The sequence below is a fragment of the Eumetopias jubatus genome, unplaced genomic scaffold, assembly GCF_037043125.1.
Source record: "Eumetopias jubatus isolate StellerSeaLion01/CBP00866 unplaced genomic scaffold, mEumJub1_p1.0 scaffold_12, whole genome shotgun sequence".
In the NCBI taxonomy this organism is placed as follows: Eukaryota; Metazoa; Chordata; class Mammalia; order Carnivora; family Otariidae; genus Eumetopias; species Eumetopias jubatus.
This window is the reverse complement of record NW_028274818.1, coordinates 109,965,905-109,988,381: the sequence shown is the minus strand read 5'-3', so window position 1 is coordinate 109,988,381 and position 22,477 is coordinate 109,965,905. Positions and strand designations below refer to the sequence as shown.

The 22,477-nt window shown below is 63.2% G+C and overlaps 1 protein-coding gene across 5 annotated transcripts in view; it reads right to left on the bottom strand.

Moving 5' to 3' along the window:
• The window catches only part of MAD1L1 (mitotic arrest deficient 1 like 1), a 318,559-nt gene that overhangs the window by 32,650 nt on the left and 263,432 nt on the right, over window positions 1-22,477 (bottom strand). For all 5 annotated transcript variants that reach the window (XM_028091876.2, XM_088016764.1, XM_028091875.2 and 2 more), the window contains one exon: window positions 9,737-9,927. In XM_028091876.2, coding sequence (XP_027947677.1) covers window positions 9,737-9,927 — 191 coding nt within the window. The remainder of the gene's footprint in view (window positions 1-9,736; window positions 9,928-22,477) is intronic.

Here is a 22,477-nt window from a genome sequence, read left to right as displayed (position 1 = left end):
GGAGTGTCCCGCATGGCTGAGGTTTACCCTGCAGGCCCTGCTGTCCTTGATTCGCTTCCAAAAACTGCTTTTATTGTCAGGACCCGGGACTGTGTGTGTGGCCACCAGCGAGGAAGGATGGCTGAGTCCAGGCCTGTGGGGGCCCCAGGATGGAGGTCAGGGACAGGGTCTGCACTGCAACCCCAGGGCTGGGTGGCGGCCCCGGGGGAGGCAAGGGCTCACCTCTCTGTGAACGCGGGCTGCACGCCCCACTCGACACCCCTCCCCCTCAAACTCCTGCTCACCCGGCATTCCTAAAAGTCAGCTTCAGCCCTCAGCCCCAGTCTTAAAATCTCTTGAACAAGCTCCTGCTGGTCTCAGAATAAAGGGCCAACACTCTGGCCTAGCCGCCAGGGGGCCGTGTGCCCCAGGCCCTGCTCCTCAGCAGCTTCCCCTCAGACCACCTCCGAAATGCCTGGGGTCTAGCCCCACAGCTTTGTTTCAGTTGAGGACACCGGGGCCTCCTTGACCATAGCGCCTTGGCACAAGCTGCTGGTATTGAGACCAGGTCTTCCCTGTGCACTGTGTTGCCTCACAGTGTGAGGGCCCACCGTCCGCTGGAAGGAGATGGCCCGTTTGCTTGGGAAGAAGCTGTCGTCCCAAGAAGTCCCCAGCCTTTCTTGAACACATCTCATAACCAAGAAGTCAGCGCTGTACACGAAGCCGGCCGGCTCTCTACTCACGTTTGTGAATTTTCTTCCCAACGTTGGGGAGTCTTTCCTTATCCTGAGCTGAGGGCTGTGTCCTGGGATCCCTGCCACTGTCCGATCCCCCCAAACAAGCCAGCTGCCCCCTTAACCCCAGGAGGGCCCAGCAGGCGCCAGAAGGCGCTGGCTCCGGCTTGGGCGTCATCCAGGTAAGCACAAGCTGGCCTCTCCTCCCTAGGTCCAGGGGGCAAGTGTGTCTGGGCAGAGGGGGCCGGGGGGCCGCAGCGCACTCCAGAGGACTGCTCAGACACTCTGGGTGTCCCCGATCCCCGAGCCTGCTCAGCTGAAAAAATGAGAGAAGTTTTGAAGTCAGCATGCATTCAAACCAACTCTATTTGAAATTCAGGGGACCCAAAAAAGGCAAATTCAAATTAAAGTGTCTATCTAGACTTCATCGCTACAGCAGGAGATTGGAACGCTCCGTGAGTAGGCTTCTTCCGACAGGAGCCTGTGTGTGGTCTCGACTACCTGTCCGGGGGGGGGGGGGGGGGCGGGCAGCAGAGGAGAAAGGGCGCAGCCCCCCGACCCTAGGAACCCTGTTAGTTTTCTACTTCCTGGCGGGGCCGCCTACTTCCCAGGCTCGCCCGCCATCCTCCCGCAGCCAGGCCTTGGGCCGCACAGAGCCGGGGTGAGGCCGGGGCCGGGAGGGAGGACAGCAGGCCGGCCCAGGGCAGTGTGGCGGGGCTAGCCTACCGGCCCTCCTCCCAGGAACAGGAGGACTCGGAGTGTCGGGGGCTCTCCGTCCCAGCCAGAAGCCCCCTTCTGCGCACGGCCAGCGTCTCACTGGTGGGTGGCCTGGGGGCCAGCCCGTGCACCGCACCTCAGCCTCGGCACCGGGCAGGGCAGCTCCTGCACACCCAGCTCCCCCCGCGGACAAGGCTGCCCTGCCAGGAGGTGGGGACGAAGGCCAGGCTCACCCAGCGAAGTCCCAGAGCCCTTAGCGTCCTTTTCTCCTCTGCTTTAAAAATCAGACAAAATACAGCAAACCCCTTTCTTTCGCTATTACTCAGCTCAGAAACCGATACTCCGACTCTGATTCCAGGATCTGACTCAAAGCAACTGGACGGTTGCTGCCATCCCAGGACCCCTGCCCCCCCTCATGCATAACCGCAGGGGTGGGACCAGGCCAAGTCCCAGCACCTCGGAGTCCTGACCGTTCTGCACAAGTCACCACGGAGCCACGGTGGCAGGGAGGGTGCGGAGGCCCTGGCTTGAGTGGACCCCGAGGTCCCGACTCCCGGGCCAGGCTGGTGCCCCCTGGGCAGTCAGGCCCACAGGCCACGCTGCAGGGGTGTCAGCCTGCCCCTGCACCACGCCCCCACAGCCAGCCGTGCCATGTGGTCAATCGTCTGCTCCACAAGGTCACCTTCGGGGAGACCAGCACCGGGACCGAGACTGAGACGCTTGGCCACTGAGAGGCAATGCTGGCACTTACGTGCAGGGCTGGCCTGACCCCACTGATCTCAGTGTGCTGGCCAGGGAGCAGGACAGCAGCACGCCTTGGCCACCCAGACCTGTCAGCAGCCGCTGGGCAGGGCAGGAACACCCGCCCATCTGCCTGGCAGGGGCAGACCACGGATTCCCCAGACGTCAGCCACTGTGCTCTCAAGCTGAACCCCAGGCCTCGGTGCCACGGCCACGCCAGCATCCCAGCCCACGGGGAGGCCTGCACCTCGCTTCTGTGGACATGCCTTGAGTCCTCACTCACACCTGCCTGCATCTCAGACCAGTCACGACGGGGCTGGTTGCAATCCAAAAGCACATCAGAGAACAGCCTGGTCCAGGCCAAGGGGTGCCTGGCGGGAGGGGAGCAGGTTGGCAGGGCAGGGAGTTAGGGGTCGGTGTGGGAGGGCAGGCATCACACACGTGTGCTGACAGGCCGGGGCGGCCGAGGCAGACTGTTCTTGTGTGCCGGTGAAAGCTTTGGGACGCTGGCCTCTGCAAGCCCCCCCCTCGTCGGGCATCTCTGCCTCAGGATCCGGGACCCCTGCACGAGACGACAGCAAGGCGGGGAACGGCCTGCGTCAGCCAAATGCCGCACAGAGGCGACAGGCCCCTCCCCACCACCGAAACACCATCAAACCGTCAGACCCACTGCAAGGGGCTTGGAACACGTGGCGGGGTGGGGGTCCACAGCAGGACGGAGGGGAGGGGGGCGAGCCTCAGAAGGATGGGGGTCCAGCTTTGGACCGGCCCCTCTCCTGACACCAGGCCCCAGCGTGGGGCTGCACTGTCAGGGCTGGTCCCAGGTCAACACCTAACAAGTGGAACTGTCCCCGGAGCACGAGGAGCCTGCTCCCGGAAGCCCCTCTTCCTCCTCCAGCCAAGAGCTGTTGCCGTGGCAACTGCAAGGCCCGCCAGCCCTGCGCCAGCAAGCTGGTGCCCCGTGGACAGTGCCCCATGACGCGAGCTTCTCTCCTCAACCCGGCCTTGTCCAAACCCCTTCTCTTGCTCGGCCCGACCACCCCGCCTCTGGACAGGGAAGCTCTACCTCTCCACAGCCTGGCCTCTGGCCCCTTCCCCGCCTCTGCTCACCCACGGCAACTGCTCCCATGTGAGGCTACCTCCATGGTGGGCGGCCCTGCCCTGTCTGTGCCCATCGGACAGGGGTCCCCATGCACTGGTGCCCTGGGCCCAATGTGCGCGGGTGTGAGCGAGGGTGGCGGAAGGAGCCTGTGCTCCGTGGGTGACGGGTCATGGAGGAGGGCCAGCCGGCAGACCCAGGCTGCTTATTTACCAGGCTGCCCTACAAGCAGAGAAGGTGGCAAAGCAGAAAGCTCCCTCAGGGGGCAGCACGGCCTGCGCAGGCCCCAGCCATGGCCAGGTCCGCGAGGGCCACACCACAGGGTGTGGGGACAGAACTCAGGCTTGGGGACAGAATGGCCACAAGGCTGGGGTGGGGCCGGCGGCAGCCGCACACCCAGTCGCTTCCAGGAGCAAGCCGGGTGGACACGGGGAGCTCGGCCTGAGTCTCTGTCCCTTGGAGAACGGACAACCTTGGGCAGGACCTGGCTCTGCTCCTCTCCGGGGCCCAACCAGCGGGCATCTACTGGAAGAGGACCTGAGGAGGCAGGGCCTGGGTCTGTGGGGGGTGCGGGGAGGCTGCCAGGGCCCAGAAAACAGGGTGCTCCATACGCCTGCCCAGGGAGAAAGCTCGGGTGTCACGACTGCATGGCGGGAGTGTGGTGTGAGCCCTCTACTGCTTCTCTAGCACCTGCACATTCTGCACGGGTACGGGACCCGCGTGGCCTCTGAAGCTCCCTCAGGCCACTCTTCTCCGGGGAAGGCAGGGAACTGCTTGCAGGGGCCTCTCCGCACCCCAGCCTTGGCCCCAGGAGAGGCACCAGCCCTTGTGCGCACGTGCGTGTGGGGGACTGTGTGTGATGGTGTAAGATCTCGGGGTCGAGCACCGGGTACCACACCGTCCACAGGGCTGGGTTCCTCCACACACACGGTCTGCAGGTCATCGGTGCACAGGGAGGGAGGGGAGGCTCCCAGAGGTGAAGCCGCGTGACTGTCCCACACAGCCCAGGGGAGGCAGGGCGACAGTCACACTCAGTGGCTCTGACCCCACATCGGGCACCTTTCACAACAAAACAGGGGTCATCCCTGCAGCCCTAAGAGTCGCCTCCATCTGGCAGACACTCACCCACTGCTGGCTCTGGGCCCGCACCAGATGCCAAGGGGGCCGAGTGAGGGCCAGTGCCCCCAGCAGACATGCGTCCCGTAGGAGCAGGGGCACTGCCAGGACAACCCATGGCAAAATGTGAGCTGGAGGTGACCACGGGGAGGTTTGCTGGCTGACACACAGCCTGCCACTCAACCTCAGTCTCTGCTGCTCTGGGGACCCTCGTGAACCTGCCTCCCTGCCCAGGTCCTCGGGTGGCCCGGCCCTCAGTAGAGATGTTCAAGGGGGCCAGGCTGGGAGGCAGGCCCTGGAGGAGCCCAGACAGGTCCTGCTCTGCAGGGAGGCCACGCCTGAGCGGGGAGGAAGTCTCGTCCCTGAACACTGGTTATAGCAGAGAGCAGGGGCAAGGCGACCCTTGGAAAGCTCCGGGGCAAGGCTTGGGGAGCCGGCTGGCACCAACGTGCCTCCAAGTCCCCAGCGGCAGAGCCCCCGAGAGGAGTGACATCCCCACATGAGCCAGACTTCTCCTGGAGGCACCTGAATCCACACAAGCAAGCGTGGGGGCTACGGGATGCTGCCCACACCCCCAAGGAGCAACATGCAGCAGAGGATCAGCACCTGACAGGCTCCCGCAGTCCCTGGGCCCCGGAGCCCTCGCGCAGCGAGAGGAGTGGCCCTGGAACTTCTGGGTTCTGGCCCGCACGGGGTGCGCACACGGCGTTACAGCCCACACACAGCCCCCAGCAGTGCCCTGGACAGCCCGGAGACCCGGGGGCACCAGGGGAGACACAGGCGTGGCGACGCCGCACGCAAGCCGCTCTGCCGAAGCCGGAAGCCATGTCCCGCCTTGCCCACTGCCCCCGAGCAACCCCCAGGGCCAGGCCAAGAGGACACCACGGCATCCTGCAGCAACCCTGTCCACAGCCTGCCCTGGGGGCGCTGGCACGGGACCCACCCACCGTCCTTACCATCAGGGCCTTCTTGCAGGACGGGGGGCAGGAGAGCTTGGGAACCACGGCCAGACAGCACGACGGGCCACAGAAACCAGGGCTCCGGGTGGTCCTGGGAACTCCCCAGCACCTGCGCTAGTGCGAGCACGCGGGGGACCCCGTTCTCTGGGGCGGGGGTGGGGGGCTGGGAGGGCAGCCAGGCCCCTCCTGGGCCCGGCCTGGCCAGAGTTCCTGCCATCCTTGGAGTGGCGGCCCCCCGGGGCAGGCAGCTCCCACCCACATGGCAGCCACGGCTGGGCCGGTGGGCTCCGTGTCTTCTCGCACAGAGCACGTGGGGTGAACCCAAACCCTCAATTATGCCGGCGCACATCTGCAGATCCCACTCAACTGGAATGGTGCTCAGCTATTTCTAACTCTGCCTCAGGCCCCCTTCCTGCCTGAAAAATCATCGTTGGGAAAATAAAATAAAATCAACCAAAGGGGCCAGGAGGCTACAGTTTACCGTGATCCCCTTCCAGCCTGATTCCACTGCCACCGTGTGAGTTCACCGTCAGCCCCCAGGCGGCAGGACCCCAACACTGCGTGGGGGCCAGTGGGTCACCCCGTCTCTCGGGCCGGTCTCTGCCTGGCGGCCTCTCCCACTCAGGACCGCCAGCCCACAGGGAGGCCTCCCTTGCTGCCCCAACGAAGGCTTCTGAGCCCAGGGTGCATCCAGACCGAGCTTGCCACTGTGGGCGGGGAAACTGAGTTCCACAGGGTGCAGTGACCCAGCCAAGGGCGGGATGGCTCCTGGGGCCCTCATGCCCCCTCCTGGGTCCCCGGGCAGCGAATGTCTGCCGAGGGTCGGTCTGGCTTCTACTTAGCTTCTTGCACTTTCTCCCCATCTGTCTATCCTCCGCGAGCACCCTGCACATGCCAGGCCCTGTGCAGGCAGGTGGGCGGCGGACGGGGTGGGACGGGGCCTCCTGTCGCTGAACAGTAAGCAGGCAAAGGTGACCGGTGAATCACCGGCAGTCACTTGCAGTCCCGGGTTAGAGACGTCCTGACAAGCTTGGCAGCTCCAGCCACGCCTTCTGTGGGGCCCCCGAGGGCCTCATAGCCCTTGCCCAGGAGCAGCTCAGGGGCTCAGTGTTGGTCGGCTGAGCAAGTGACCGTGGGCACGCATGTCCGCAGAGTCTGCAGAGACCACCATGCTTTGGGGGCAAGCTGCTCCCTGAAGCCCAGCACTTTCTGCCACTGGAGACACACAGGGAGCCGGGGCCCCGCAGCACGCAAGCACTGGGCATCTCCTCGGGGCCCTGCCCAGCACTGCCCGGGGTGGGGCAGCTGGTGCCGGGGGACCGGCATCGCGGGGCTCTGACCGCACCTCAGGAGGTGGGGAGTGAGTCTGTGGATGGAAGGCTGAGCCAGATGACAGGACGGACCCCTCCCCCGACCCCTCCCGCCGGGGGGCCCCTGAGCTCCAAGAAAGGCCCCACGAGATGGGCACAGGGAGGGAGCAGCCGGGGTGGCCCTGGGGGTGTGTGGGAGGGATTGAGGCCCGCAGGTCCTCCCTGCCATGTCAGGGAGCCCAGGAGGCAGGTTCGCGTCCCGTGGAGGACGGGTGTGCACTGGCTGGGCGGGGCGTGGTGGGTTTCACCCGCAGAACGGACGGGAAGGCCCCTCAGGGGGACCCACAAAGGGGTCCAATGTTGGGCCCGGGGTGGAGGTGGCAGGACCAGAGCCCATGCCAAAATCCTGGGGACTTACAGCCTCTCCCTGAAGGAAGAGACGCCAGCTGGGGGCAGCAAGGGTGTGCCTGGGGCCCCCAGCCGGCTCCAGATCCCCGTCCCTTCGTTTTACCCCACGCAGCTTCCAGTCCTTTCTAAAGAGCTAGGATAAGAAAGGCAACACCCCCACCCATTCATGACCACACGGCACCAGGCACCATGGGGTGACGTGCCTGCAGACGACAAGAAAACCGCCAGTGTCCTCGGCAAAGCGGGGCTCCCAGGGAACCAAGGGACAGGGAGGCAGGCAGCGACCTGTCCAGAGCCATCCGCGAGGCACTGGGCTGAGTCCCGACCAGCAGGCTCCCGTGAGAGGCCTGAGAAGACGGTGCCCCCACGCCCTGCTGGGGGTCTGGGCAGGGGTGGGCCTGCGCGTGCGCCTATCACACGCAGATGTCCACCCGCACGTGCGCACACGCATGCTCCCAGGCTCTGGTTCCTGGGACGGACCCCCCTCTTCCCTCCCATCCCGCGGGAGGCCCCAGAGCGTCAGCGCTTGCCGAAGGAGACCCTGACCCACCGGTCGCGGTCTCTCACGCCGTCCAGCAGAGCTGCAGCTGCCTGGCCTGTGGCTGTCTTCCAGAGTGCCACCAGGGCATCTGGGGGAACGCCGAGAGCAGAGTCCAGGTGGGGGTGACCCCACCGAGCGGTCAGGGACCGCCCTGTCCTGTGCCGGGTCCCCTGCTCTGTGGAGAGGCCGGTGAGGCTGGACAAGGACACGGAACTCGCCAGCCCGTTACATGGAACCACCCCCGAGATTTCCACGGACAAATGAAACAGCTCCTGCTTCCGGCCAGTCCTCCCCAGAGCCCGGCGGCCGGCTGGCTAACGCCTGGGCCTGGGGCGGAGGAGGAGGGGCCCGGAGGGCTGAGAGCTGCCCTGCAGGCTGTGGGTGCAGCAACTGGGAGCCCATGCTTCCAGGACTCTGCAAAGCCACGGAAAGGCTCTGCGCTCACCCACACCCTGGCAAGCGGCTCCTCCACCAGCCCCAGCCAGGGCTGGGGACACGGTGCACGTGCCTGGGGGGGGGGGCCTTGCTGAGCACAGCCAGGCCTGGGCCATGGGGAACAGCTGAAGGTGGGGAGGGACAGCAGGGCATCGGGGGTGGGGGGGGACGGCAGAGGGTCCGGGGGTCTGACAGTGACTTTGGCCTGTGTCCGCTGCGCAGTGGCTGCCAGAGTGAATGGGGCTTGTAAAAATTGTACATCTTTGTTAATGTACTTAATGTTTAAAGACCCGTGGGATTTCTACAAGGTATGCAACAGCGATCAGCGATGCCGAGTTCTTCCAAGGCACAGGGATCACATGAACAGGAGTGAAGAAGTATGTTCCTGACAGTTTACGTAGACACTTTACGTGTTTGAGTGTTTCACTTATTCGAGGACTGAGGAGTTTCAAGAAACGTAGAAACGGATACACGTGACCCAAGAAGGCAGGGGAGTTGGGAGGAAACGCTGGGAGACGCTGGGGGGCAGACGCCAGGCTGAGATGCAGCCCTGACCTCAGGAGGAGAGGCCGCCAGGAGGGAGGTCGGGGTCGGGTGCCGGCCTCCAGGGTGGCTCCTGCCTGAGCCTGAGGCCTGGCGCCTCTGGGCGCGGCCAGCACCTTTACCAGCAAGCGGCTGGCTGGTCATGGGTTCACCAGAAAGCGCACGATGAAATGAGACAGAAAGGATGTCATTTGCTATTGCATTCTGCTCGAAGCGTGCACAACACACAGGCTGTTCCCTTTTTATACAAGAACAGAAAGAAAAGTGGGCTGTTTCTACAGATGTGGGCAGTGACAGGTGAATGGCCCACTCCACACCGTGGCAACGCGAAGTGGCGGCCTCTCTGGGGACCCTGGCCTCCCGCGGCCTCGCCCGCCGCACCCTGCCCAGCCCACACGCCGTCTTCTCGGCAGGGCGGGGTCAGGAGTCAGACCAGTGGGGCGGTGGTAGGACCAGCCCTTTTCACCCAGATTCTAGCTCGGGCAGGCAGCCTCCCCAGGCCGCCCCAGTGGCGCAGGAAGTCCCCAGCCCTGCTGCTGGGACCTGCTCGCCCTTCACAGGCAGGTGCTTCATTCCTGGTGAGTGCCCCAGTCCTGCAACCCAGAGCACACCTCAGGCCTCGACACGGGCACAACTCCTCCGTGGGAGCCCCCACCACGCCAGGCACTGCGCCCCAGCAGCATCTCCAGAGAGAGAGTCTAGGGCCAACACAGGCCGCGCAGTACCTGCCCCCGTGCGCCTGGGGTCCCAGCCCCGGCCTCGCTAGCAAGCCGGAGGGCGCGTCCCATAGAGGTCGAGCAGCGGCCCCCTCCCATCCTGCGGTGCGGCACACTGACCTTGCCACGGTCCAGTCCCAAGGCCGTCTCCCTGGCCCAACACAGACCCTCACCCTATCACTTCAGCTGTCCCCTGAGCGCGGCTGGTGCAGGATACCCTGGGCCTTGTTGCCCTGCCCCTCCCAGCAACAGGACCAGTGTAGCAACAGGGGGATGGCAGACAGCCGGAGGCGTCCCGCAAGAGGCCCCCAGGCCGCAGGGCAGAGCTGCGGGTGGCCGCGGGTCAGCAGACTCGCCCCCTCCCAGCGCCATGGACCATGCCTGCCTGAGGCGAGGCTGCTCCCACCAGCGTGCACGGCGGGTCACAGCAGGTCCTACCTTGAAGATGAGGCAGTCGGCTTTGTGCTCCGCGTACATGGACGTCAGCCGGTACTGGTTCTCCGTGGTGATGTCGATCTGGTAGCCCGTGAGCGCATAGCAGACTTTCCGGAACTCTTGGATCTTGGTCTGAAAGACCTCCTTGAGCCGCTGATTCTTCAGCTCAGCGCTCTCCACCTGCTTCCTCAGCTCTGAGGGGGGAGAGGAAAGGGGGTGAGCCTGCAAGCCCTGAGAAGGGGGGGCTCGGGGGGGCAGCAGGGGGCCCGGGTCAGAATCACCAGGCGGAGGGTCGAGGAGGAGACGGGGACCTGCCCGGCACGGACAGGCCAGACATCTTCCCGGCTCTGTGCCCCGGATTCCACCCCCGGCCCAGTCCCTTTCTGAGGCACAACAGGGGCAACACGGAAGTCGTCCCAGGTCGGGACATGAGGGTGTGAGCACCAGCCCTCCGGCCGCAGACTTCAGTCACCGACTGGGGACGCCGGTCCTGGGTCCCCATGCACGGCTGCGGCCGGGTTCCTGCTGGGGGGCTGGATGCCCACCCGCCTGGGCCGGCACAGAGAAGTGCTGAACAGACGGGGGGCTTTGAGAGGAGATGCCCTAGAGATGCCTGATCATGTTCCGGAGACAAGGCCACCAGGTGAAGACAGGCCCCCGGGTCCCATCCGCCCCCAGGCCCGCTCGTCACTCCTGCCACGGTTTATGGTTGTACGGGAGAAACCAGCTGTGCCAAGTGCAAAGCCGTCAGGAGGCTACACAGCAATTACCACGGATGCTTCACCCAAGGTGCCTTCCCGCTAATTAAACCTCGGTTATCCCCCCAGTAATTAGCGAGGCTGGCTCTCCTCAAACACAAGTGCCACCTCTGAAGCCAGGAGCTCCCTGGTGGTCCCGTCTGGAGCTGACGACGGGGGTGCCCTGGGCAGGATGGGAGTCTGGCTGGCCGACGGGGTGGTGGGAAAGCCCCCGGCCTCGGAGCTGGTCAGCCCGGCTTGGAGCCCTGCCCACCGTGACAGCGACAGCAACCCCTCATCCTCAGGCCGAAGCCCAGGCCCGCCAACCACCAGCTCCCTGATGGGGCTGAGAGCAGGCAGTCACGTCAGCCAGCTGCACATGAGCAGATGCGGGCAGGGTCACTTCCTGGAGGAGGTGAAGGGGACGGGGAGCCTGCCTTCCAGGGAAGGAAACCCACTGGAGACCCTCCAGCCGCTCTGCCCGTCCTGACCTGAGGCCTCGAGCCCATCATCCTCCAGCTCCTGGGTGTGTGTCAGGCACACAGCCGCCTGCAGGGGCATCACGAGAACCAAGCTAGGTCCATGGGGCCACAGCACAGTGCTGTGTGGGTTCAGGACACAGCACCGATGGTGGGGGCTGCGCAGCCGCCACAAGGCCACGTGGAGGGTGCCGATTCTCGGCTTCACAAAGGACCTGTGGGATTCAGTGCTTGGCCATGAGCACCTGGCACAGGGAAGGCCGTCTGTCCTAAGGCCAAGCTCTCGGCAACCCCTGCCCCTCACACACTCCGGACGGTGCCGGGCTTATGAACACAGACCCTGGGTCTCATCTGCACTGCCTGCAACTCTGCGTTCTCCCGCTGAACGAGGCCTCCTGATACCAGAGGACGGTTCCCTCTGGCCTCTCCACCATGCGTGTCCATCCACTTGGCCACACGCCCTGCCCTCACCTGCGCCCCGTTCATCAGAGAGCCCCGATCGGCCCTGCTGGACATTGTTATCTCTGGAGCAGAGAGCCTCTCCTTCAGGACGCGGGCACAGAGCCCTTGATTAATCGAGTAATCAGACTATGAAATCAAAGGGGTAACCGGCGGCTCTGACCCTGCACTCCTCCCTGAGTCTCTCGGCCAGCCCACCGAGGATGGATCTGCTAGTGGGAGGAAAACCCATTCCACAAGAGAAAATTCACTAACCAAAGTTCTGAGGTGATATTTCACCCGTCAGAGCCTGCACTGCCTTTAATGGATCTCAGATGTCCACTAGTAAAAATTAAATTTCAGTAATAACGCAGCCTGACCTCGGAGAAGGTAAGAGCCCCTTTACCCACAGATACCAAAATGCTGCTCCCACGCTGGTGGGACTCCGACAAGTAGACGGGGCTCGGGTCAGGAGCGGAGGAGCCAGGCCACCTGCCACCCCCCTGGGAGGGGCCCCCGGCGCCAGGCACCACGCACACCTTACCCCGCGCAGCCGCTCAACACCACGAGGCAAGTCCCACGTCATCCTCTGACGGGCAAGAGTGGGGGGCGTGGGGAGCGGAGCAGCCTCAAGGTCACACGGCCCGTCAGAGTAAAGAGGGCTCTGACCCCACCGACCTGGAGGCCTGGTGCGGGTCAGGTGAGAGGCTGGGACTCTCAGGGGCCAACGCCTTGACACAGCGAGTTCAGGGGCCACCGTGGCCTCTGGCTGTGATTCAGGAGCAAAGTCAGTGCTCTGACCTACCCCCTACACTGCTGTTCAATCGCCTATGTAAACGTGAATGAATAATTCACACGATGGTTTGGATTAAATAAATGAAAGATGTGCCTTTCGCCTTGGAGATGCCACCACTCTGACACAGCCTTTCCTCAGAGCAAGCGGCACCTTCCTCTGGGTGGGGTTTGGGGCCCTGCACGTGGCACTCACAGGATGCTCCTCCAGCTCCCAGTGACCGAGTGCCCGAGACCCCTGGGGTCCGCGGTGACCACAGTTGTGCACCCACCGCAGGTACCCTGCCACAGCCACCCCCAAGGCTGGGCCTGCTGGTGGTGACCACACGTGGGCAGGGCCAGCGCAGCAGACCAGTGGCCTCATCAGGTCTACTGAGAGATCCTGGACCGCCCACCCCAGACCTTGCCTGCTGTGTGCACATCTGGGCATCACCAGACATGGGATGGAGACCTCGTGCCTGGGGCCCCTCCACTCAGGCCCGGGGCCAGGCCCACACTCTGGGGCCCAGACTCGCCCTTGCCCTCAAGCCCTCTCCTGCCCCCCTGCCCTCAACCCTGCTCTCCACCTGCGCTGGATGGGGGAATATGCCCCCCTACCACCACTGTCTCTCCTCTCTGGGCCACCCCCACCCCTCCTCCACTCAGCAGCCCTTTGCAAGGCTCTCCAAGAGTCCTTGGTGAGGGACAAGGAAGGCAATGGACAAGTAGAAGCCAAAGAGAGGACACGGTCACCCAGAGCCCAGGTGTGGAGGGTGGGCAGGGGTGGTGGGGGCCGGGGATGGGTGCCAAGGTCAAAGGGCCATGCCACCTCTTCTCTGACCTGGCATGCCCAGGCCCGCCGGTTGCCCCCAGCCATGTCCACAGGGGCCACTGGACGGCTCTGCCCTCCACCCCCTGCTCCTCATCTATGCCCAACGTCTGGCTCCTCCTGGAGTCACAGAAGGCAGCTGGGAAAGCCCGTGCGATGGACACAGAACAAAAATAAACTGCTTCTCATCTCTCCGTTATATAAAGGCCAACAGGAGAGAGTGCTTCACCCCCGAGGGGAGAGACGTCAGGATGAAGGAGCGGCTCTGGGCACAGAGCTCTGGAGAGCCAGATCGCAGTCTGAAACTCACAGGAAGGTTTTACTCTGGAGGGTTGGGGAGTGCGAGTGAGAGGCAGACGGGGGGACGGCTGGACCTTCCCTGCAGAAAGCCTCTTCGGGGCCCCAGCGCGCGGCGGCACCGGCCAGCAGAGCCCGCGTCTCTACTTGGCTAAAAGTGCGGGCACTACTGCGGTCTAATCCCCTTCTTACCAGGTTTGCTGGGGAAAGAGCTGGGTGGGCAGGGGTGGCGACGACCGAGGTCTGTGCCCCACGGGACCGCTGACCCGGGCTCGGGATAGAGGCCGGCCTCCCGGCCCTCGCGGGCTGCCGACGTGCAGCCGTTTGCTCCAAGCTCCTCACTCCCTGGGCTGTCGAGAAGCGCAGGCAGACAAGACCACACGAAACACTTTCAGATACACAAGCGGCTCTGAGGAGGGCAGCCCAGGTCTGACGGTCCACGTCCCGCCTCTCCAGTGGCCTGAGCGTGCCAGCGAGGTGCCTGGGTCTGATCCTGAAGCCCACTCAGAGCCAGTCGGCCCCGCCCTGCGGCTGTTCTGTGGGACACACAGATCTCCAGCCCCGAGCGCCTCAGCCTCAGCTCCATCCCGGGACCTCTCAAGGCAACGGCTCCCCATTAATGGGCTCCCCTGACCCACATCTCAGTCCAGACAACTCCGACAGCAGAGCAGGGGCCGTCTGATGGCCACCATCCCGGCCGCCCTGTGGGAAGTCAGCCCCTTCACAGCGGAAGCAGCTGGAGGGGGAGAGGTGGAGCCCCACACGGGGCAGAGCTGGGACCGGGATGCGAGGTTGCTGGGGCCCTGGGCCTCCCACCAGTCAGCTCAGGGTGGCCTTGGAGGCCGGGTCAGGCCCTCTGCACAAAATTCTGAGCTCTGAAGGGAAGACGTGGTCTGGGTTAAAACCCTCTCCTGGGGCGCCCAGGTCGCTCAGTCAGTTGAGCATCTGACTCTTGATTTCAGCTCAGGTCACGATCTCAGGGCCATGGGATCAAGCCCCTGTGTTGGGCTCTCCACTCAGCACGGAGTTAGCTTGAGATTCTCCCTCTCCCTCTGCCCCTCCCCCACTTGAGCACTCCCTTTCTCTCTCTCTCCCTCATAGAACAAATAAAATCTTAACAAAAAAAACCCCACAATGCTCTCCTGCGGCCATCAGGCCTTTGCCGAGCAGCCCAGGCTGCGGACTCTCCAGTGGCACCTGACTAGCTTTATTTCACGCCCTGAATGAAGCACCACCCTCCTCCTCACCTCAGGGCCTTTGCACATGCCTGGAGCAGCTCCCCCTGGTTCCCAGCTGACTCCCAGTCACCTCAGCTTCAAAACCCTGTCTCTGGAATGCATCCTGTCTCCTGTCGTAGGTTCTCAGGGTACGTGACACTGTCCACTGTAACACAACAGAGCATTTTTAAAAGCTCCTTGTGTCACAGTTATTTTTCCAGCAGACTCTAAGCTCAGAACAGCTGAGGACTAGGTCCTTTCGTCCCATTCCATCCTTAGGGCACCTCAAGGAGCCAGGAGTACAGAAAATGCCATTTCTGCATAATCCTAAATCATAACCCCCTAAAAAATCAGTGTAAACAAAGGTAACACACACACGGGGCTCCCCTGTGGACACGGCGGATGGAACACATGTGTTTGTCCTTGCTCCCTACCGCAACCGCCGTGGGGGACGAGGGGGGTGGGCAAGATGTGCGCAGACGGAACACAGAGGAACGCGGCTCGGCAGACCTGGGGGAGCAGGGCCTCCCCACCTTGGGTGGCAGCGAGGCCGACTGGAGCCGAGGCACACGTCTCCTTCCTGCCCCCCAGGTGATGGCGTCGCCCCTCGGGGCTGCTGAGGCAGATGCTGATACCTGGCCCCTCCCCCCCCAGGCCAGGCCCACGCCCGGGGGCGGGGGGAAGGGCTGGAGGGCCCCCGTCCCCGTGCCATCAGCTTGCTTCCTGAGAAGCCAAGCAGTAAGGTGCGGGCTGGGACCCACGTCTGTGGTCCACACCTGTGCAGGGAGGCGGGCAGGAGCACAGGCTCAGCGGGAGGAAGTCAAACTGCGCCAGTGAGCCGGTGGGGTCTGAAGCGGCCTTCACATCCGCCCTGCGCTCAGGCTCCCCGGAAGAGGGCTGGGGCCGTGCGTCCCCGCGTCCAACAGACCAGGCCCAGCGGGGAGGCCCACCAGCCGGCCGCCTGCCTGGATGCGGACAGGGCCGCTGGGGAGGGCAGTGGAGAGGAGGGGAGAAGGGCCGGGCCCAGGGTGGGGCGCACAGGGCAGGGAAGCCGGCCGGGGACCAGGGACCGGGGGGCCAGGCTGCTGCCGGCCGAGCCACCAAAGGCAGGCAGGCCCGGCTCCTGCAGTGGTGCTTTGTTTAGGAGCTGGAAGCAGCGTTTGAAATTTACCTTTGGGGACCCAGGACAGAGTCATTTTTCTTTTTGAAAAATGAATAAAACACTCAGCCAATGCTAAGATTCTCAGGCTTAAACACAACAAATAGCACTAATATTTCACCATTAGCAACAGAAGCCCTCTGAGCCCGGGCTGTGCCTGGCAGCGGTTTCTAAACCCGGCACAGGTCAGGGCCACTCCGAGGGCAGCGTGGGAAAGGCAGTGAGGGAGGCTTCGAGACCGGCCTGCCAGGAGGGAGGCGGCGGGGTAAGGCCCAGGGGCCAGGGCAGGGTGGCATGTCCCCCACTTTTCCAAGAGGCTGGACAACCGGCTTCCCGCTCTGCCCCAGGCCGTGAGGCTGGCGTGTGTGCCCTGGACCGCGGGTACCGTGCCCCTCATCCCTGGGCGTCCCCGGCACTGCACTCCGCAGCCTGGAGGGGTCTACGGGGCAGGGACGGCGGCTGGCGCGCCCTCGCGGTCCACGGCAGTGGATGGCGACGGCAGGGCTGCTGATCGCCTACCCACCCCCCCACCCCCACGCTCACTGAGCTCCGATGCGGGGCCTGTCTCCCCGGCCCGCCCGTGTGGAGCCTGACTGACTGCCTGGCTCCCTGGTGGGGAGGCTGAGCCCAGAAAAGGGGTGGGCCCGCTGTGCACCCAGCAGTGCTGGCCGCAGCTGACCTGTCCACTATCTCGGGCCTAACTAAATGGTCCGGTGCCCGGGCAAGGCCCTGCAGGGCAAGAGGGTCAGGACAGACAGCGCACAGCACCCCAACGGGTCCCCCAGGACACCGGCAGCTGGGCCCAGATGTTCTAGAAGGCCAGCTGGTGCTCTGGCCACCCTCGGCCCATGGCTCGTGAGTCCTCCCAAGGTCCAGGAGGCACACCCGGCTCCAGTCTTGGCGGTGGGCATGAGGCAAGGGCAGTGCCATCCTCCACCATGAACAGGCTCTGGGAGAGCCGCGGTCTGACGGATCAAGGTCCTGAGTTGGGTGTTTGCTTTCTTGGGTTCAAGAAGCTGGTGACGGAGCTGAGGGAAACGCCTGCTCAGTGTCGGGAGGACACACGGCGGGGGGCGGGGGGGGTCCAGTGGTCACGCCCGTGGAACCAAGCCGTGGTGCCACACCACGAGGCCACACGGGAGCAGCTGTTTGAGGTGGATGTGCTGGGTCTGGGGAAGCTGGGGCACCAAATGCGTCCCTACATATCTGAAGGGCGCGTGGATGAAAGCAAACGTGTTCTGAGTTGGTCCCTGCAGCTGAACAAAGACCAGGGAGGGGACCCGCCTCTGTAAGGAGGTGTGTCCCGGGGACGGCTAAGTGTCAGGGCAACGCAGGGGCCTGACCTCAGATAAAAGAGCAGCTTGCGCCCATGCACCTTGAGAGGCTAGCTGCCCCAGGGCGGTGCAGCAGGTGCCCGGTCCACACTCCCCACCACACAGGACCAGGCCAGGGGCCTAGGAGCCTGGCTGGGCCTAAGGTGTCCCCGTGGGAAGCGCCCCTGGGCCTGGGCCTCCCCGGCAGGTGCAAGAGAAAGGGGGTGTGGGGGGTGGTGATGGCTCTGTTCAGGGCCAAATTATTCAGGTCTCGTAACTTCTAACTATTTCAGTTTTACATTTTTAAATGTTTAATAATTAAGCATCAAATATGTATGCAATTTTATTAGGAACCGTGGGAGCGAATACCACAGGGGCTGTAACTGTGGGTCTGGGTCCTGGGCCTGGCCGACCGTGAGCAGCGGGGAGGAGACATGCCTGCTGGCTGGACCACTGCCTCAGGCAGGCCTTCTGTGGGTGCTGAGCCCTGGGGACGTGTGTGCAAAAGCAGCAGGGCCACCTGACGCGGCACGTGCTTCCCTCTGATGGGCTCCTTTTGGAGGCTGCCTTCCCATCCCAAATCCAAATCCCAGGAGTGGGGCCGGGAGGGAGCCTGGAGATGCATGTGTGCCTGTGCCCGTGCCCACTGGGGGGCTCCAGGCGCCCACCGCCTTCCCTGCACAGCACTCAGGGAGGCCTTCCCACGGAAGGCCACGGCAGACACTGCCGACCCCCACTGCGGGCCTCAGGGACCGGTGGACAGGCCCCTACCACCCACTAGACACAGCCTTTTGCGTTCCTAGGGAATGTTTTGTTTGAGCCGCCTGCAGCCGGAGGGCCCCTGGGACAAGGTCTCTCCATTATGAGCCCATGTTCCCCTGCTGGGCCGGAAATTGCACGTTTTACACAAGAGAGAAGACATTCGCCCTGGAATTATATGCAGATGAGCAGCGTGTGTGCCCACTGCCGGCTGCCTGGCAGACGCCCGCCCTGGGTAAGCTCGATGCCAGCCTTCAAACAGGGGCATCTCTGTGTGATTAACGGCTCACTCCACAAGCAGCTTGTCACCTTGCACAAAAATGATCTGAAAAGACACCAGCAATTACAGCCCACCAGATTACGGGGTGGGAGTGTCCCGGGGTGACAGGCGGGAGCTCATGTGATATCATATTCCTGGGAAGGCTCCCTCCCCCACCACGGAGAACAGAGAACAGTTGAAGCCCCAGAGGATGCCCCCCCCCGCCCCACTGGATGCCAGGCTCCCCACCCCGCTGCCTCTTTCGGGAGTGGACAACCAGCTGAGCCTTGGTGGAAGGCCATGGCCGGCCCCTTGTCCGGGCAGCTGACAGATGTGGGGTCAGGCCCAGGGAAGGTCGGTGCCTTGTTCACTGTCACCCGGCCAGGGAGCAAAGAAGCCGGACATTCAAGCCAGGACTTCGGGGCGGGATGGATCCCCCAAAGCCCACCAGGCAGCACCAGTGCTGCTATGAGGAAGCAGCCCTGGACACGAGGTGCCACCTCAGGTACAAAGTCTGGTCTCAGTTGCTCGTTCGAGCCTTCCCAGCCATGCCACCGGCAGGGGCCCCTCCGGGATCCCAGCGTCCCTGCACAAGCTCACAATCCTCTGACTTTGTTTCACTTGTTTGGTTGTTTAGGGTACATTTCTTCCCAACTAAAGCACATACCCCATCAGGGCAGGGTCCTGGGCTCCACGAGGGCCAGGAAATGTGCACCCTGTAGAGACCGACCACGCTGCATGCCCACCGGCTCATCTTAAGCTACGTGAACACCTAAGGAGCATCACCGAATCTCCATTTCAGGGGTGGGGACCTGGGGGTCAGACAGTTGGAAGCAAACTGCCTGAGGCATCACACACTCACGCATGCACACGCACACAGGCGCTCACACACGTGCACACATGCATGCACGTACATGCGCTCACACACACCCGCTGGAGCCAGAAACCATCCAGAGGAGAGATGCACACAATAGGTACACCCATCACAAACCCCATGAGATGTAAACCAGAGAACACCACTGCTTAACAAGTTTCCAACAACTTCTTTCCACACACGCCCAGGCAGGTGGCCTGTTGGGCTCATGGAGCAGCGGTGGCCTGGGGCCACCAGGCGGGAGGGCCCGCGGGAGGAGGCAAGAAGTCGGCAGCCGCGGCAGGCTCGCTCCTACTCCGTTCTGCACGGTGTGTGCATTATTCATTTCCAACAGTGGGCTCCCGGCAGCCGAGTCCCTGGAAGGTGCGCTTCCTCTCAGAAGAGGGAAGAGCCTCCCAGAGCTCATCTTTTATTGACGGAGTCATTTTCGAGTCAATCTGTCTGCTTTGGGCAGGACAAGATTTTAAATCTTTCTTTCTCTCCCTGCTTTTGAGATGTGGCAGTCTATTAAAACCTGCTAATGCACGCGGCCAGGCGGATGAAGGAACTGGACGGAGAACCGGCTCCGCGGCTGCAGCCGCCCACAGACCCGAGAGTCTGGAGGAGGGAAGGCGGGGCAGACAGACGGTGGGCAGGGGGGGCAGTGAGTTAGCCCTCCGGGGATCCAGAGGGGCAAGGACGCAGGCTGCCCTGAGGGCCAGGCTCCCCGGAAGGTGGGGCGTGGGGTGAGGAGTGTGCTGGACGCACAGCCCCGAGAGGGAAGCAGCGCTCTCGGGCGGCAGGCACCTTGTGCTCAGGGACAGACGGCAGCCCTGGGGTCTGGGGGCCTGCCTGGGGGGTCAGCGGGCCGGGGGCTCCACCGCGGAGACAGGCTGCTCCTCCCAGTGCCCACAACCCCGTCCGTGACAAGCAGCTGCCCGTGTGCAGGCCGAGTGGCCTCTGCAACGGAGCTGCCGAATGCCAGGCGAGGCTCGGGGAGGTGAAGGGACCTGGCCGAGCGCATGCAGCGGGCAGAGAAGCTGCCAGGACCAGAGTCCATCCCGGCTCAACTCTGCTGGGCGCGGCGGGGAGCAGGGCTCTCCCGGACAACAGCTGCGGCGCACAGCACGCTCCCAGCATGGGAACTCGGAACGAGTGCCCACCCTTCCCCGGTCCGGCCGCGGGAGCCCCTCCTGCCCGTCCTGCCGGCCTCTGCCTCCAGCCCACCCCGGCCTGATCGCATGGGACTACAACACGTGCCAGCCTCAGACGCCATGGCGGGCAAGCAGAGACGCTCCCGGGACCCCACAGCAGGCTGGCCCCCCACGCCGTCCGCCTGGGGGGTCCACGGCCTCTGTCCAGGGCCAGCTACAGGCTGCTGACACCTCTACGCCCCCGAGTCCTAATGACCTTGTGAAGTCAGAGAGAGGATGTTTTCCCAAAGGTCAACAGATGGGTGACTAAGACAGAGGCTGTGGGGAGGTGTCAGTGCCCGATACCCAAAACCAGGACTGTCTGCTCATCAGCAGAAGGGCTCTGCAGACAGGAGTGAATTAAGAAGGTGGAGATGGTCCAGGGGCCCAGGGTCCTCATGCGGCTTCTACGAGCAGAGGAGATGGGAGGGTGCGGGTCTGAAGACGACGCACCATTGGCATGGGTCAGGGAGGGGCTGGGGCCACAGAAAGCAGCCGCCTCCAGCAGCCAGAAACTGCAATGGGACAGGACCCCCCAGAGCCTCCGGGGGATGCAGTCCTGCCAACACCTTGCTGTCAGCCTCCTGATGTGAGACTTCTGACCCCCAGTGCTGCCCGATGAGACCTCTGTGGGAGCAGGTGACCACCATGGCGGCCGCGGGCACCCAGGGGTGTGGGTGGCCGCCACAGAGGCCTGTCTGAGTACAATCTCCCTGCCCCTCGACAGCAGCGGCAGGACTGAGCCCTCACAGTGAGCGGCCCCAGGGACAGGGACATTAGAAGGGCTGGTGAGTTACTCACCCAACAAGGATGTGACAAGAGTGAATTGCATGCCTGGCATCATTCTACGCTTAGGGCACACAGCATGGACACACATAAAAATCCCAGGTCTAAGGCACTTACATTCCCATACGGGACACAGATAAAAACACACATCAGCAGGGCGGGGTGGTCTCCAGAGCTGGTAAGCACTATGGAGCACCAGAAGGCAGGGCTGACAGGGGGCCGCAGTACGGCCCTGGTCACAGCAGACCTCCAGGGAGCCAGGGCACAAGCTGAGCACAAGGCGGGCAGGAGGCGGCCCGTGTAAAGGGCCTGAGGCAGGAGGCAGCTTGAACTGTTCAGAAAAGCAGGGACGACGCCAGCAAGCCAATGCAGAAATGGACACGGGAACGCAAACGGTAAGTTTGGGCTGGGGTCATCCAGAGCACAGAGACTGACCTGCAGTCTGTGTGCTGCCACTCCGCTTTAGCAAACGGCCTGTGAGAAGAGGTCCTGTCTGCGCTAGCTGAAAGAAACCCAGAGGGTTTTCTCGCTTTCACAGAAAAGGCGAGAAGCACAAGTAGCGTTCATGTTGGTTGTGCAGCGAGCCCTCAGGGGCAGCGTGCACCACCAGCAGCACGAGCGGCCCCCCAGCTCCTTCCCCAGGAGCCACACGCAGCACCCCAGCATCCAGCCGCCAGTGCTCTGAGCCACAGCCATGAGCATCTGCACTTCTCCCGGTGGACCTCCTACAGTCCTTAGCAAGATGGGTCAGAGATAGGTGGTGTCTTCAGAACAACTGGACCTCTACATAGGAACAAATGAATGTTGAACCCTCCTTCACACCACATACAAAAGTTAGTTTGATACAGACCACGGGCCGAAAAGTTTCTAGAAGAAACCGGGAGATGGCAACGCCGGGGCAAGCCAACATTTCTTAGACAAAGAACTAAGCACAGAAGGAAAAACGAGTAGATTCGACTTCATCAAAATTTAAAACTTTCGCTTATTGAAAGGCAGCATGAAGAAAATGATCACAAGAAAACAAATACTCTAAAACCGGGCTGAAGACTAACAGAGACCCTTTACCGGAGCAGATGTGTGAACGGCTCATGAGCTGTGGGAACGTGCCTGACGCTGCTCGCCGTTGGGGAGACCCAACCACAGCGGATGGCCGCGCCCTGGAGGCCAGGGAATCAGCAGCAGCAGGGGCACGCGGGACCCTGAGATGCTGCCGCCACTCTGGAAAACAACTTGGCAGCTGCTTAAAGGTCAAATGTAACCCAGCCCCCATCACACCCCAAGAACCAGGGACCCCGATTCCACTCCGACCCCGTGCAAGGCTATGCGCACACAGAGCCTCATGGTGCCACGTCCTCGGCAGCAACATTCCTACGAGCCAAGAAGCATCCATACCCCCCGCATCCGCCAGCTGACGAAAGCCCAAACAAAGCGAGGTCCAACCATGAATGTTACTTGGTAACGCACACAACGGACCTCAACACGTTCTGGCAGGTGGCAGGAGGGAGACATGTCACCAGAGGCAGGACATGGACTCTGACCCCATGGCTGAGTGCGGGAGCGGACCCGGGCCCTCAGTGGGCAGCAGGGACCCTTTGGGGGTGATGGAAAGGCTCATCGTTGTGACGGCCGCAAGCCTTGCATATTTACTAGAAAC